The 17,680-nt window shown below is 36.1% G+C and overlaps 1 protein-coding gene across 5 annotated transcripts in view; it reads right to left on the reverse strand.

Annotated features, from left to right (window-relative positions):
* LOC101893576 (FH1/FH2 domain-containing protein 3) overlaps positions 1–17,680 on the reverse strand; it is a 237,307-nt gene that overhangs the window by 39,121 nt on the left and 180,506 nt on the right. For all 5 annotated transcript variants that reach the window (XM_059131671.1, XM_059131672.1, XM_059131675.1 and 2 more), the window contains 3 exons: positions 12,012–12,070; positions 1,266–1,450; positions 400–623 (listed from right to left, as the gene is read on the reverse strand). In XM_059131671.1, coding sequence (XP_058987654.1) covers positions 400–623; positions 1,266–1,450; positions 12,012–12,070 — 468 coding nt within the window. The remainder of the gene's footprint in view (positions 1–399; positions 624–1,265; positions 1,451–12,011; positions 12,071–17,680) is intronic.

Consider the following 17,680-nt stretch of genomic DNA (forward strand, 5'->3'; position numbering starts at 1 on the left):
CGTTCGGAAGCTAGAGTGATTTCAACAGATACCCTCAAATACCCTGATTATCTTAATATACCCTCCATACAATGGTGAAGGGTATAAAAAGGAATTGAACACCTAGACTACAACATTTTGTTGTAGGATTTTTAAAATTTATCCCCTGCGATTTTAAAGGAAATGAATCCAAATCCAAAATTACATGTGACATTATAAATTATGTTTCATTTCTATGTATGTGTGTAATTTACGTTTCACTGCATTAAATGACCGACCACGTACTGACATAATGAAACCCAAATTAATGATAATTAAATATATTTGGTGGCATTTTTAAATTATTTTTTCGTTTTCATTTTTTTTCAATTTTGGGTGAAAACATTAAATTTTCGTCGTCTAACGTATACCAATACTCACCTCATAATATTTGACCATGGCAGTGTGCCTTGCTGCTTGTCCACGCTGTGTATGGCACTGACCAATACATGGCAATTGGATTCGGCATATTCGACGAATACCAACAATAATTTCAGTGCAGTCTTAACCACGGAACGATAATTGGATGCGATTAATGAATATAGCCACTGCATTGTGGGTTCGTGTTTCATAACACCATTCATGCCGTCCACGTAGAGCATAACCTGCGGAATGGAAAACGAAAACAACAACAAAAACAATTAAAACAATATTTTTTAACAATATTTACAGCAATGATTCACAGCATACACACACACAGCAAGTTAGTAAATGTATTTATGTAGTTCTCCTAAAAGTCATAATTCGTTGCCACTTAGTCTGTTGGTTGCATGAGCTTAATGAGATGAGGTCTGTCGATGGCCTGCCTTCAGATTAAGCGAAGGGGCGGAGATCACTTAAGATTTAACATCTCTAATTAATTACAGTGACGAACTCGTCCCCATGGCACCCAAGACGAACGAACGAACAAAGGCAACATCGAAGCGACACAATGTCTCGTTTCGATTAAATCTATGAAATGTTTCTATGCCTTTGTTGCTAGTCTTTCTCGGGTTGTTTGTTTGTTTGTTGTTGGTCCATTTTAACTAGATTTTGTTGGACACGCAACACTTTCAAATCCCATCTTGGCCATCACGCAGAGGAGTTACACTTGTTGGCAGAGTTTTGCATTGTTGCCCGTCCATCTGTTGTTGTGAATTTTTGTAAATGCTGTGAGAGTTTGTCTGTGTGTGTGTGTGAGGCAATATTCATGCCACAATGAAAAGGGAGAGAGATCAATACTTGAGTCGATCGATCGTTTAACATACCTGACCCAATGCACGCAATATATAATTTTGATAGTTTTGATCGGCACCATTACCGACACGCACCAAACAGTTGAGTCCACCTAATGCCACAAAGGCATGCACGAGATCCTTATCCTCTTGAAAGACTTGTTTCAAGGAAAACAAGGCACGTCGCAGATCACTTCCTTCGGCAGATAAAAGTTTCTCTGAAAATAGAATAAGAATAGAATGGCAATAAAAGAAAAACAGAGGAAAAATAAATTAGAGAATAAAAAGAATTTATTGTGAGAGTCAATGAACTCTGAATGTAATTCGTTGAAAGATTACACTGTGCGACAAAATTCATTTTATTTCAGTAATTAAGGGATCCAGCAGATTGTAAAAAGGAAGACACGTGTGAAAGTTTACATCGAAAAGTAATCAAAATTTAAATTTTGAAAATTTTCGGATTAAGTTCACATGAGGAATATTTTAACCCTATTCCACAAATTTTTATACCCTACACCACAAGGTGGTCATTATACCCTACACCACAAGGTGGTCATTATACCCTACACCACAAGGTGGTCATTATACCCTACACCACAAGGTGGTCAGGGTATTATGTCTTTGTGCATTTGTTTGTAACAGGCAGAAGGAAACGAGATAGACCCATAGTTCCTTTTGATGATCTGCATAGAATCACATTCTGAGTCGATTTATGCATGTCCGTCCGTCCGTCCGTCCGTCTGTCCATGTATTTATGTAAACAAAGTACAGGTCGCATTTATTGCCCGATCCAGATTAAATTTTGCAAAGATCTTTTGTTTGGCCCAAGGACGAACCCTATTGAAATTGGAGATAATCGGTCAAAATTTAGATATAGCTCCCATATATATCTTCGTCCGATTTGCGTTTTATTGTGCACCAAACGTGTAATATCAGCCCGAATGGTATGGAATTTTGCACATACAATCAGATTAGTCCTGAAAATAAGTATGCCAAATTATATCGAAATCGGTTCAGATATAGCTATAGCTCCCATATATATTGTTCATCCGATTTGTTATTTTTGTCCTCCGCAGCCGTAATATGCACTCTGTAACAACAATATTTGGGGAAATATATCAACTACAGCTCAGAAATTCATTTGCTAAATTTTATCGAGATCGGTTCAGATTTGGATATAGCTCCCATATATAACTTCGTCCGATTTACCTTTTATTGTGCACCAAACGTCTAATATTTGTCCAAATGGGATGGAATTTGGCACTTACGACCGAATTGAGTCTAGAAGCTAGTACGTCAAATTTGGTGAAGATCGGTTCAGATATAGCTGTAGCTCACATATATATTATTCATCCGATTTGTTATATTTGTTACCCACAACCGTAATATGCACTCCGTAACAACGATATTCAGGGAAATATATCAAATACAGCACAGAAATATCTTTGCCAAATTTTTTCGAGATCGGTTCAGATTTGGATATAGCTCCCATATATATCTTTATCCCATTTCAAATGAATTGTGCACCAAATGGGCAATACAATTCCGAATACAATACAAATGCTTCGGCATATTTAGTCCTTTGAACTTTAAATTATAATTATAATCATAGCGTGTATGATTGAATTCTCCCATAAAAACTTTTAATTGTGGAGCTCTACTTAATTAGCAAAGTGGTGTAGGGTATCATAAAGTCGGCCCCGCCCGACTTTAAGACTTTCTTTACTGGTTTTATCATAAAATTCTACTAAAGGACTTCAAAAGTCCAAATCTTTCCTAAACGCCAGCTGTATGTTCGGTCGGGTCGAACTTTAAATACCCTCCACCATTTGGAACGAATTTGGCAATTCTCAAAAACAATCCGTTAAAAATTCTGTTAAAATCTTAAAAATACCGAATGTAGCTATTATATTAGGGTCCATACGACGACATGGACCTGCATGGGTAACTTTTGTCATAAGCCATTACAATATTCAAATTCAAAATTTAAAAAAAAAAATTGTTGAATAATATAGCTAAAATCATCAAAATACCGAATATCGGCAGGTACCGGAATATTGCCACATTTCTTCTAATGTTTACTTTACCCTAAGGTGGAGAGTATTAAAAGTTTGTCCCTGCCGAATTTAATGTTTTTTACTTGTTTTTTTGATAAATTTTTTCTCAGACTTTTTCCGAGTTAAGGGCTGAAAGAAACATAAAATTTAATTTGAGGCGGACGATGTCAATAGAAGAACTATTCTACACAACATTTTACTTTAAATCTCAGAATACACCAAATATCTAGGTACAATAGTTTCTTACGAAAATTACGTTCAAAATATATATACTAAGAGTGAAAGGTATGTGTGTGCTATTATGGCCATGTGGCTACAGAGGGTATGCATCATTTGATACGACCAAAACGTGGCTCAACGAAATAACGATTTTAGGCCTTAATTCCCTCTGGAACAAATCCGTTTCAGGACATTTGAAGTCGATCAAGGGGTGTCTGTTCGTCCGTGTTTCTGTTTGTCTGGCTTGTTGATCGAATTAATTTTCGATTACTTTCAAACACGGCACATCTCAATATTTCCATCAACACAAGATCAGGTGTGAATATGAGACATATTAAACCATTCCTTCTAGTACCTCCTCCAGAACGGGTCAACATTTTGAATAAATATGAAACTCATGAAGCGCGAAATAAGCATTCGCCTAACTTTCACTACTCGGCATATCTCAATATTTCTGGTAGATATCGACCCACTCCTTCTTGTGCCTGCCTCACAAAGAGTTAACATTTTGAAAAACCAAAACGATCATAAAAATGCGAATTGACCATCCAATTCAGTTCAAATTTCACACATCCCAATATGTTTAGATGAAGATGGAATATAAAACCACAACTTTTGGCACTTTCCCCACATAGGGTAAATATTTTCAATATCAATACCTGCCAAAAAATGTGAAAAAATCATCCGATTGTTTTTATACTTTACATATCCCCATCTGGTGTGAAGATGGGATATATATAATAACCCCCATCTGGTACCTCCCCCAATAACGGATTAAAATTTTGAATAACCATGAAGCTTCTAAAGAGTGAAATAATCGATACTTCTGTGGAGGTGGTAGATATCGACCCACACATTCTTGTACCTGACACTCAAAGGGTCAACATTTTGAAAAACAAAAACGATAATAAAAAGTTGAGCGAATTGAACATCAAATTCTCTTCAAATTTCACACATCACAATATTTTTACTAAAATGGAAAATGGAATATGTAGGACCCCTCCTTCTAGCACCTTCCCCACAAAGGGCAAACATTTTGAATAATTAGATCTGTCATAAAATGCGAAAAAAAGACGACGGGATATATCCATCCAATTCTATCAAAATTTCACACATACCAACATTTCTGCCAACGCAAGATGTGATATGAAGATGAATAATTCGGTCCACTATATCCGGTACCTTCCCCACAAAGGGGTCAAAGTTTTGTGTAATTATATCTCTCATAAAATGCCAAATAACCGTTCAATTCTCTTTAAATTTCACGCTTCCTTATATTTTTATTTACATAAGATGGCACGATAAGGGCCCACTTCTTCTGGTACCTCCCCCACAATATTAAATGGCTACATCTCTCATAACTGGGAAACATATCAGAGATTCTTTTCAAACTTGGTATATCTAAATATTTCTCTCAAACAGAGAACTGTCGGGAATATGGAATTTATCGGCTCACTAATTCTCGTACCACCCTCACAAAAGGTTAAAATTCTGATTAACATTTATTCGCATAAAATTAAAAATAAATGTTCTTTAGATTTTGCACATCCCAATATTTTTTTCAGTATTAGATGAAGTGTAATAATTCGGTCCACTACATCTGGTAACTTTCACACATTTCAACATTTTCCAAAAAGCATTACATGTCTCATATAAGGTGAGGAAAATGACCCAGAAAGGGTCAACAGTTTGAAAAATCATAATCTAAGTAAAATAAACCCGACTGATACATTTAAACTTGCTACCAAAAGATCTAATGTAAAGTGACGATATGAAGGTCCAATTTCTGGATACCTCCCCACGATGGGTATAAAAGTATATATCTATCGCAACACCGAACGACACTCTCTTACATGAATTATAAGATATATTTTGGCAAAATATATCTAGGATAATTGGTATTTAAAATGGTCTATATTTAGATAAAGGCTCAAAATATATGGGACCTTCTGATTTTCGGTATTTTGAAGGACTCAGGCATGGGAATCGAAAACAATCTAAGAGAATTTAGATTCCCGATATCTAAATATATACGTCTTCGAAATCATTATCAATGAATAGGTCAAATGTTCTCTTTTCATATAATATCGGGACTGACTCTGGGAATTTTCACATCAATTACCCTATCCCAGACTCAAATAAACTGGAAAATTCCACGTTTTTCAGTGTACAGGGTGAGATAAAAAAACCGCAACAACGTCAAACACCATAGTTTTTACATTTTTTTTTTAATTTTATTGAATGAAAGCAAAATATTTCGGAAATAGCATCAAATTTTAGTATAAGTTTAGATTTGTTCGAATTGGTCACCTTTGGAACGAATTATGGCCTTCAAACGGCCAATGAAACCGTTACACGCTGCCCGAATGTTGCTCTGCGGTATTTTGGCCCATTCCCGGCGAAGCGCTTGGTTGAGGTGATCGACACTTTGGTATTTTTAGTGCCAACCTTGCTTTCCAAAATGCTTTAGACACAATAGTCCAACGGATTGGTATCCGGAGATTTTGGTGACCATTGTGCGCTGGAAATGAACCGATGAACCTCATTTTGTAACCATTTTTGGGTTGAGCGTGCTGAGTGAGATGGTGCTGAGTCCTGCTGGAATATCCAAGGTCTGCGGCCAAAATGTTTGCGTGCCCAAGTCGTTAATACACCCTCCAGCGTTATAGCGGCCCACACTATCACAATGACCGACGCTTGAGTTGTGGTGACCAACTGAAGGTGCACATTTTCAGCTGGCCTCTTTGGCAAGTAAACATGATCATTTTGTTTGTTTACAAACTGCTGGACTGGACAACGAATGTTTTCTCATCGGAGAAAACCAAATTCGGCAGTTCACCACTTTCGGCCAAATGAAATAACTCTTTAGCTCTTTTGAGTCTATATTCTTTCTGCTGCGGTGTACATTCTTGCACTTTTTGGAATTTCAATGGCATTACCCTGAGCTCATTTTTCAATATTTGCCGAATGGAATATTGGGATATGTTCAGCTCACGAGTCATTTTTCGGTCACTACGACGCGTGTTTCGATCAAGTCGCCTCTTTACTTTTCGAATCAGGAATCACTTTCGGAGTGCTCTAACGACAGCCACTTGTGGTTTTCCAGCCAAACATAAAGAAATCACGCTTGAATTCCATCACGAATAACTTTTTTTTCTGGAAAATTCTTTTGTACGCTTGTAAACAATATAATGAGGTGTCACAGGAATAAATTTAAACCGATGTCGGACGAGTGGCTTAGAAATGACTGCAGTCTGAAGTTGGTTGCAGTTTTTTCATCGCACCCTGTATAATTGTGGCCTGTAGAATGACTGCAAAATCTGTGAAAATCTTCAAGAATATAGCTTTTATTTTAAACTTAATCCCACCCGTATGGGTTGGCCTGTAAGTGCGACCTGCAGGGTTCTTACCATTTTACATGAACAGTGCAATAAACGGACGGGCACACAAAGCAAGATCGATTTAGCTCGTCGAGATATGATAATAGGTATACTACATGGTGGACCTAGGATCAACATCGGACCTACAAATCTACAATAACCTCACACTATTAAAGTATAGCCGGATATAAAAAGCACAGTTCATTCAATTCGCAATGAGCTACCGCTTATGGTAGTCCCTAGTTATGGCCGATAATTTTAACATCACACAATTTCCTAAAATGTTTCTACCGCCACATCACAACCTTGATTCGAATTTGAATTCATGTTTTCAGTTCATATTTAAACATGACACGAAAACAACTCACAGACTCTCCTTCTGAAAAAAAACATTGAAATCATAATTAATATGATCATCATCATCATCATCATCGACGTCGTCATAAGCTTTGGCGTTAACAAGATTTTAAAGAAAATGTTTTTTTTTGCCGATATTTTAATGCAAGTCAAATCAAATCATTTGTTTAGATTTTTTTTTTTTTGAGAGATACCTATCTGATTTTGTATATATATTTTTCATGCACTCTTATGATATCACCGTTGCAAATGCTTTTTCGATGTTATTTCAATAAACACAAACGTTAATTTATTTATTTTGATTGTGATTAATAATTTTATTTCATTTTCTGGGAGAAGGCAACAAAAATCAGAGGTCTTTAACGAAGGCGTAACGAAAAAAAAATGATTTCATTTGTAACGGTCGTTGAATGCATTCAACGTCAAGCAATTAGTCATCGATAGGTGAAAATAGCTATTAACCTTGAAAATACCGTAAAAATATTAGGTTCTGTGTTTTGGTCACTAAATAAGTTATCATAAAAAATAAAAGTTAGATTGGAATGACAACAAATTTTATACCCTCCACTTATGGTGAGAAACCATATACCAAGTATATATTGTTAATTTACTCAAAGAGTGTGACATCTCAAAAAATTCAGTTTTGGGAAAAAATACATTTTGAACTATCGATCTGGTGTGAAAATAGGATATATCTGTTCACTCCTTTTGGTACCTCCCCCTCAAAGGGGTCAGCATTTTGAATAACAAAGTGCTCATAAAATTCGAAATGAGCAACCGATTATTTTCAAAATTGGTATATCTAACAACACAAGATATGGTGTGAAGATGGGATATATTGGTCCACACCTTCTGGTACCTCCCCCACAAGGGGCCAAAATGTTAAATAACAAAACGCTCATAAAATGCGAATGACCATCCGATTCCCTTCAAATTTCACACATCCCAATATTTATCTTAACACAAGATATGATGTGAAAATGATAGCCCTATCTCTTCTGCCAACTTCCCCACAAAGGATCACAATTTTCAATACTTGTATCTCTCACAACTGGCCAAACAATATTTATTACAATCAAAAACCTGAGATGAATATGGAATTTATGATTTCGTATAAAATTAAAAATAAATGTTCGACTCTTATATGTTTGCCCATTCCAAAATATTTTTATCAGTACTGGATGAAGTATGAAAATGGAATACTTCGCTCCACTACAGGGCGAGATGAAAAACCTGAAACTAACTTCAGACTACTGTCATTTCTAAGCCACCCGTCCGACAGCTGTTAAAATTATTCCAGTGACAGCTCGTTATATTGTTTACAAGCGTACAAAAGCATTTTGGTGAGAATTTTCCAGAAAAAAAGTTATTCGTAATGGAATTCAAGCTTGATAGTGTGACAGAAGAAAACAGCAATATCAGCAGAAATGGTTTGAAAAGTAAAGAAACCGGCGTCACCATGACCGAAAAATGGCTCGTGAGCTGAACATATTGCAATATTCCATTCGTCAAATATTGACCAATGAGCTCCATCCATTGAAATTCCAAAAAGTGCAAGAACTTACACCGCAATAGAAAGAAAATTGACTCAAAAGAGCTAAAGAGTTGATTCGCTTGGCCGAAAGTGGTGAACTTCCGAATTTTGTTTTCTCCGATGAGAAAACGTTCGTTGTCCAGCATTTTGTAAACAAACAAAATGATCATGTTTACTTGCCAAAGAGGTCAGCTGAAAATGTGCACCTTCGGTTGGCCACCAGTACTGAAGCGCCGACCATGGTGATGGTGTGGGCTGCCATAACAGCCGATGGCCGCTCTCCGCTCGTATTAATCGAATATTATCGCGAAAATATTCTGGACTGTATATTAAAGCCTTGGGCACGCAAACATATTGGCCGCATACCTTGGACATTCCAATAGGACTCAGCAGCATCGCAATTATCACGCGCCACCCAAGAATGGTTACAAAAGGAGGTTCCTCGCTTCATTTCCAGCGCACAATGGCCACCAAAATCTCCGGATTCCAATCCGTTGGACTATTGTGTCTGGTGTATTTTGGAAAGCAAGGTTGGCACTAAAAAAGACCAAAGTGTCGATCACCTCAAGCAAGCGCTTCGCCGGGAATGTGCCAAAATAGCGCAGAGCAACATTCGGGCAGCGTGTGACGATTTCAGTGGCGGTTCGAAGGCCATAATTCGTATACACTTTATGGGGATTTAGAGCTTTACAAACAGAATGACAAATTGCATATTTTCTCCTTTCCAAGGAGGAGGGTATAAAAATATACAATTAAACCTACTGATGCATGTCATTTTGAAGGTTTTCAGTTTCCAGATATAGCCTTCACAGTTGATACCTTCCGATTTTTGGTTGTATCAGTATTTTGAAAATCTAAATCACAAATATTACGTCTAAAAATCTTTCATACATAGCGGTGAAGTGAAGGATAGAGTGGAATTCGGCACATCCGACCGAATTCAGTCTAGAAACAAGTTCTTCAAATATGGCGAAAATCTATTCAGACCTAGCTATACCTCCCACATATATGTTTCATCCGATTTGGTGTTAAAGTCCCTCATATTCATAATAAGCACTCCAAAAAAAAAAAAAAAAAAAAATGGTATTTGGTACCAGACATCAGAGACAGCTGAGAAATACCTCTCTCAAATTTTATCGAGATCAGTTCTGATTGGGAAATACCTACCATATACACTGGTGGCCAAAACTAAAGCAACTTAAATCGCAAAGACAATAAATGTCCTGTAACTTTTACAAAAATAAACAAATCGTAATTATTTTTCCAGTTTTAAATGAGGGGTTTAATTCACTTTTAAGAAACTAAAAATAAAAATATAAAAATAATTTTGAACGAAAAATAATATGTGGAAAACTAAAATGATACAATTTTTGCTTGGTCAAAACTAAAGCAACTTTTGATTTTTTATTTTAAAATAATTAAATTTTGGCTAGTAGTCGATAGCGTAACCATTATTTTTGATAGCAGCTGCACACCTACGAGGCATTGAATCTACAACTCGCTCAATTCGATCCCTGGGTGTGCTTTCCCAGGCATCCCGAATTTTTTAGAAAATGTTGTGCTTATTTATTTCCGAATCTCTCTTGATCTTCCTATCTACGATACTCCAAAGGTTTTCTAAGGAGTTTAGGTCAGGTGATTGTTCCGGCCATAACAAAACATCAATTTTTGATTCCCTCAATCAATATTTGACAAGTTTTGATACAAGTTTGGGATCATTGTCATGCTGAAACACCCAAATCAGACGAATATTTTACTCAGCGTAAGTGAACAACGTGATGTCCAATACATCTATGTAAACAGACCGATCCACAACTTCATTTATTTTATGCATAGGCCCAAGTCCATAGAAAGAAAAACAGCGCCACGCCATTTTTGACCCTCCCTCATGCTTCACTGTACCTTTGCAACACTGCGGCTTGAGTCCTTCATTTTTTGGTCTTCTCACCGTAAAATTTTTCACGTCTGAGCTTTTAGTATTAAACGTAGACTCATCCCAGAAATAATGTTTTTTCCATTGAGCTTGATTCCACTTAATATTATCGTTTCCGAAAGCCTTTTTGATTTTTTCACATAAAAATAGTTTTTTGATGTCTTACGGGCATGCAGACCAGCTGCCACTACTCGTCTACGCACTGATCTGGAGCTTATATCCAATGATTGCTCTCTCACCAATCCAGTTGAACTCTTAAACAGTTGTTTTTTATTTCTCCCAGAATTTGTGGATCAGTACGGGCTGAAGTTTTTCACGGCCCTCATCCGTTATAGACTGTTACTACTGATCCAGTTTCAAAAAACCGACTTAGTATGCAGAAATAATTATGAAATCACATAAATATTTATGAAATATTTCTCGGAAATTATTTTCTGTGATATGTTGTTTTGATAGTCACTGATAATTTGCTGTTTTATTCAGGTACTGTATTTGCTTTTAGCCATTTTTAAAATTTTTTGGGCAGTACTTAAAAAACGCAAAGAAAAACACATAATGTTGTAAAAAACTTCTCAAAAAGGATTTATGACAAGCGAAATTGTCGAAGGAAGCAAAAAGCGATAAATATCACAGTAAAAACAACTGAAATTGCAGCGGTTATATGAATGTACAACAGAGTTGCTTTTGTTTTGTCCAAGCCAAAATCGGGTTAATTGACTTTACCAAACATTATTTTTTATATAAAAATGAATTTTGGTTTTATGTTTTAGGTTTTTAAAAAGTGAATAAAGTACCTAATTTAAAACAAGAAAATTTTTCTCATTTTCTTAATTTTTGAAAAAGTTACAGTGCATTCATTCTCCTTGTTATTTCAGTTGCTTTAGTTTTGGCCACCAGTGTATATCTTCGTTCGATTTTAATTTTATTGTGCGTCAAATATGTAATTTTCGTCAAGATAGAATGTATTTCGTTACATCCAACCGATTTTAGCCTAGAAGCAAGTATATCCAATAAGGTGAAAATCGCTTCAGTCACAATTGCGTCCGTCTAATTTAGCGGAAACCGATTCACAGTAGTAGATATACGTTCTACTCTAAACTGCCCTAAAGCCATAAAATGCCTTTAAAAACGATCATAGTTGGTATGATCTAATCCTCATAAATGTTATTTATATTTCGGATAGCTCTATTTTATAAGCATGGTGGTGTAGGATATCATAAAGTCGGCCTCGTCCGACTATTAACTTTTCTTTACTAGTTGTTGTTGTTATTGTTAATTTTGTTCACTGTAATTACTTACCAATAATCGCATGTACTCGAACGCTCAACTGGGTGCGTACGACCAATGAATTTTTGCGACTAAAATGAGAACAAAAAAAAAGAAAAAAAAATTGAAATTACACAATACGAAAAAATAGACAATAAAATCGCATTAAATAGACAAGAAGAAAAAAAAAAAAACAAAAAAAATATTTCAATGTTAAAGATTTAAAAAATGTAACTGAATAAATGAATATAACGAAAGGTGGATGAACAGACATGGGTAGAGCGCAACTGAAAAATACAGAGGGAGAGAGGTGATAAACACCATTGTTTCTTGGTCGTGTTTTGTTATTCTTTCGGATCTGGGTTTTGATTTAATATCTATTTATTTTTGATTTGCCTCCAATAACTTGAAATTTGCAATGTGTGACGCACTCTTTATTTTGCCATTTCAGTTCAATGACCATTTAAGAACAATGCGAAGATTTGCCGTTTCATGATTCGAGGCATACGGCCACCATACATCCTCACCCCATAGGTCATGATTAAATGTAACCAATCGTTCATCAATCGTGTTGAACAATAAGAAGCTTAAATGTTTTAATGTGAAATATAACGGCTATAGAGAGAGGTTTTTTTCATTATTTTTTCAAACCCACAAAATACAATTGGCATTGCAAATATAGATCAGGTTAATTAGCGGTAACAAAGTAACAAAATCTAATTAGATGTTGGAATAACAAATACATAATTAACCGCAAAAGCAAAAGAAATATTTAATTCAAAAAATATTTTGTTGTGTGTGATTAATGTAAAAAGCGAATAGGAAATATTTCATTACTTTTTGTTAACTTCCTGCTGAGCAAAAAAAAAAAGTTTTTATGTTACACCTAGGCCCGAAAAACCCTTAAAAATATGCAATAACATTTAGACCTGGTACAATTTAGAGGGTAAACCACACCATTACCTCCTAACCAACAGCCGACAGCAACTTACCCGATTATATCCTAACAGACGGCTCTGGAAATATGTGCGATTCGAGATCAAACCACACGATTATCTCTGAGCCGACGAATACCGAAATATATCCGAGAAGGAGGCCAACCACCCGATAGCCTCCTCTTTAAAGCAGTTCATGCCCCTTTCACATTTTCATATCCTACACCACACTGTGGTCAGGGTATTATGTCTTTATGCATTGGTTTGCAACATAGAAAAGGAAGCGAGTTAGACCCATTTTTTTTGATGATCCGCAAAGAATCACATTCTGAGTCGATTTATGCATGTCCGTCCGTCCTTGTGTGCTTCTGTCCGCATGTCCGTCCGTCTGTCCTTGTTATAGGTCGCATCTATAGCACAAATCATTCTATTGGCCCAAAGACGAACTCTCTTGAAATTGGAGATAATCGGTCAAAATGTAGATATAGCTCTCATATGTATCTCCGTCCGATTTACATTTTATTTTGCAAAAAATGTGTAATATTGCTCCAATTGGGATGAAATTTGACATATTCGACCAAAATTGATGGTAGAAATAAGTGTGTCAAATTGGGTGGAAATTGGTTCAGATATAACTATAGCTCTCATATATATTTTTTATCCGATTTGTTATATTAGTCCTGCACATCCTTAATATGAACTCCGTAATAATGATAAAGAAATAGAGATACTACAAAAAATTGTCCATTATCTACCATCTTTATAACAGATCTTGTGTTGATAGAAACATTGTTATGTACCAAGTCTGAATGGAATCGATTGGTGATTTCGTGTTTTAGTGCTTCATGGATATTTATAATTTGGACTATTTGTGGTGGAGGTACCCGAAAGAGTACACCGATATATCCCATCTTTACAGCAGATCTTGTGTTAGTAGAAGTTGTGTGTGTGTGAAATATGAAGAGAACCGAATGTCATTTTGGATTTTATAATCGTTTTGATTATTCAAAATGTTGACTCTTTGTGCGGGAGGTACCAGAATGAATGGTCCGATCTCTACCATCTTTATAACGGATCTTGTGTTGATAGAAATATTGAGATTAGCTAAGTTTGAATGGAATTGAGTTTTATGAGCTTCATGAATTTTCAAAAATTTTACCCCTTGTAGGAAAGGTATCAGAAGGAGATGACCGATATATTCCATCTTCACACCAGAGCATTTATTCTAATGCCGCGGTCGATTAATACGAGCGGAGAGCGACCATCGGCTGTTATGGCGGCCCACACCATCCCCGTGGCCGGCGCTTGAGTTCTTGTGGCCAACCGAAGGTCCCCTTTTGTTTGTTTACAAACTGCTGGACAACGAACGTTTTCTCACCAAATTCAAACCAAATTCGGCAGTTCACCACTTTCGGCCAAGCGAAGCAACTCTTTAGCTCTTTTGAATCTATTTTCTTTTTGTGGCGGTGTAAGTTCTTACACTTTTTGAAATTTCAATGGCTTTACCCCCAGCTCATTTTTCAATATTTGCCGAATGGAAAATTGCGATATGTTCAGCTCACGAGCCATTTTCCGGCCACTTCGACGCGGGTTTCGATCAAGTTGCTTCTTTACTTTTCGAACCATATCTGCTGATGTTGCTGTTTTTTTCCGTCCACTTCCTTGACGTCGGGCTACGCCACCAGTATCACGGTAACGAGCGATGATACGAAACAGAAAAGATTTATTCACATTTTTAAATGCTGGAGTGTTCTAACGATTGCCACTTGTGGTTTTCCAGCCAAATTTAAAGAAATCACACTATCACGCTTGAATTCCATCACGAATAACTTTTTTTCTGGAATATTCTCACCAATATGCTTTTGTACGCTTACGAAAATGTTTGATACTGGTAGCGTAGCCCGACGTCAAGGAAGTGGACAGAAGAAAACAGCAACAGAAGGAGATATAGTTTGAAAAGTAAAAAAGCGACTTGATCGAAACCCGCGTTGCAGTGGCCGAAAAATGGCTCATGAGCTGAATATATCGCAAAATTACATTCGGTAAATATTGAAAAATGAGCTAGGGGCAAAGCCATTGAAATTCCAAAAAGTGCAAGAACTTACAGCGCAACAGAATGAAAATAGACTCAAAGGAGCTAAAGAGTTGCTTCGCTTGGCCAAAAGTGGTGAACTGTCGAATTTGGTTTTCTCCGATGAGAAAACATTCGTTGTCCATCAGTGTAAACAAACAATATCGTGTTTACTTGCCAAAGAGGTCAGCTCAAAATGTGCACCTTCGGTTGGCCGCCAGAACTCAAGCGTGACGTTGTGGGCCGCCATAACAGCCGATGGTCGATCTCCGCTGGTATTTATTCTATCGCGAAAATATTCTGGAGGGTGTATTAAAGCCTTGGGTTCGCAAATATTTTGGCCACAGACCTTGGACATTCCAACAGGACTCAGCACCATCGCACTCAGCCCGCGCCACCCAAGAATGGTTACAAAATGACCAATTCGAACAAATCTAAACTTATTCTAAAATTTAATGCTATTTCGGACATATTTTGCTTCCATTCAATAAAATTTAAAACAAGTAAAAAAGTATCGGTTGGTTTTGCCGACAGATATATACCCTCATCCAATTTTCAATTATTAAAAAATATTTTTACTTCTGTTATGAATTTTCAATCTCTTGACTCTCTATGGAGTGGGTTTTGAAAGAATGGGTCAATATCGCCATGAAGGCCATGATTCGTGCCAAAGGTGACCAATTCGAACAATTCTAAACTTATTCTAAAATTTGATGATTTTCCGACATTTTTTGCTTTCATTCAATAAAAATAAAAAAAAAAATAATTAAAAATTATGGCGTTTGACTTTGTTGCAGTTTTTTTATCTCACCCTGTATTTCTTATATTCAGGATAGAGTTTTGAAATTTGATAGAGATTTTTGGACTGCATTCAGAATCATTGGAACAGAAAATGAGTCATCTCGGTAAACTGTGGGAACAGTCTCTTTGTAAGGATAACTTCGATATTTTACAATATTATCCCTGTAGATTTTCGCAGAGTAAGATTTTAATTGTATTCCAAGTTACGTTTAAAAACTCTAGCTCGATCATTATTACAGTGGGTTTCTAGTTCCTATTTTATAGTATTTGTGTACCGCACTGTGAATAGGTTTATACGTATGTATGATACCTATATACGGGGAATATTAAATGAACCCCTAGTATTAAAAACGCGACGAAATAAAAACATTTTCGCTGTCAAGCTGCCATTGATTAAGACAAAAGGATGGAAGGCCATATAATGGGATTACCAAGACCTGTGTCCAATTCGATGCAATGACTTTTTAGAGCAAATCGTAGACACGAATTAAAACAACGTAAATATGTAAATACGGACGAATTTGTTGAAAAAAAAAAAAAAAAAAAACAAATAAAATGTAAATCCTTCAAGTACGTGTTCCTGTCTCCTCATGGGTAATAAAAACGAATGAAATATTTTAATTTTTGTTTTCCGTTTTGTTGCTTTTTATTTAAAAAAGGGCTTAGGTGGTTGGCAGTCTTCTCTCTTTAGTTATTGCATATTTCATGACATCACGTTTCAGTTTCCATGTCATTCGATTTTTTTTGTTGCACCTCCTTGGCTGTTGTAAGTGATGCAACAATGTATAACTTTAATTTAGATTTGTCTTCCTTTATGTAGTCGGAGAATGCAACATGCGCATGCGTTTAATAGATGAATGAGATTTACATCCAATAAATGGTTTAAAGATGTCTGGGGTTTCAGATTTCCTCGGTCAGTTGCCAGTAATCTTTTTTTTCGTTTGAATCTTTTTTATAAATAATTTGCAGATGGCCACATTGAACAAAACTGACAGCTGTAGAAAAAAAAAACAGATATCCGACAATAACAACAAAAACGAATCAGCTTAAATGCAAATTAAACAACATTATGCGCATACAAAGTGATCAAATGAGTGACCAAAGATTTCGAACGAGGCGCATGCGCACGAGGCCAGTATCAAAAATGTGGCTATGGCTATTGAAATAAAAAAGTAGATCTTTTTTAAAGTTTTAGCAGCAAAAATTTTATTTTCCCATAACTATAGCCATTGGTACAATCAAAATGAAAAATTGTCCTCCTTTGGCAACCTTAGAAGATGACATAAAGCGCCTAAAAGGCTGTATAATTCTATATCATGCACCACATAGTGGTAAGGGTATTATGCCTTTGTACAGTTGTTTGTAACAAGGAGAATCTTGGGGGATCTTCATAAAATCACTTTTTGGGTCGTTTTATGCATGTCAGTCCATCCGTCTATCCATGCACTTTTTGACTCATTTATTATCCGATTGACATGAAATTTTCCAAACAATATTTGTTTCGTCCAAGGACGAACCCTATTGAAACTGGTGAGAATTGGTTCATATTTAGATAAAGCTCCCATACATATCTTCAACCGATTTCATGCTAATTGTAGACCAAATGGCCAATATCAATCTAATTGACCTGACTTTTGGCACATTAAACCCAATTCAGTCTAGAAGCAAACACATCAAATTTGGCGACAATCGTTTAAAATATGGCTAACATGGCTCTCATATATATGTTCAATTCGATTTGGTGTTTAAGTCGCTCACATGCGAAAAATGCACACCACAAGAATAATAACTGGTACAAGATATCAGATACAGGTCAGAAATACCTACGCCAAATTTTATCGAAATCGGTTCAGATTTGGATACAGCTTCCACACATATTTTTATCCGGTTACAGG

Source organism: Musca domestica, unplaced genomic scaffold (genome assembly GCF_030504385.1).
Source record: "Musca domestica strain aabys unplaced genomic scaffold, Musca_domestica.polishedcontigs.V.1.1 9, whole genome shotgun sequence".
NCBI lineage: Eukaryota > Metazoa > Arthropoda > Insecta > Diptera > Muscidae > Musca > Musca domestica.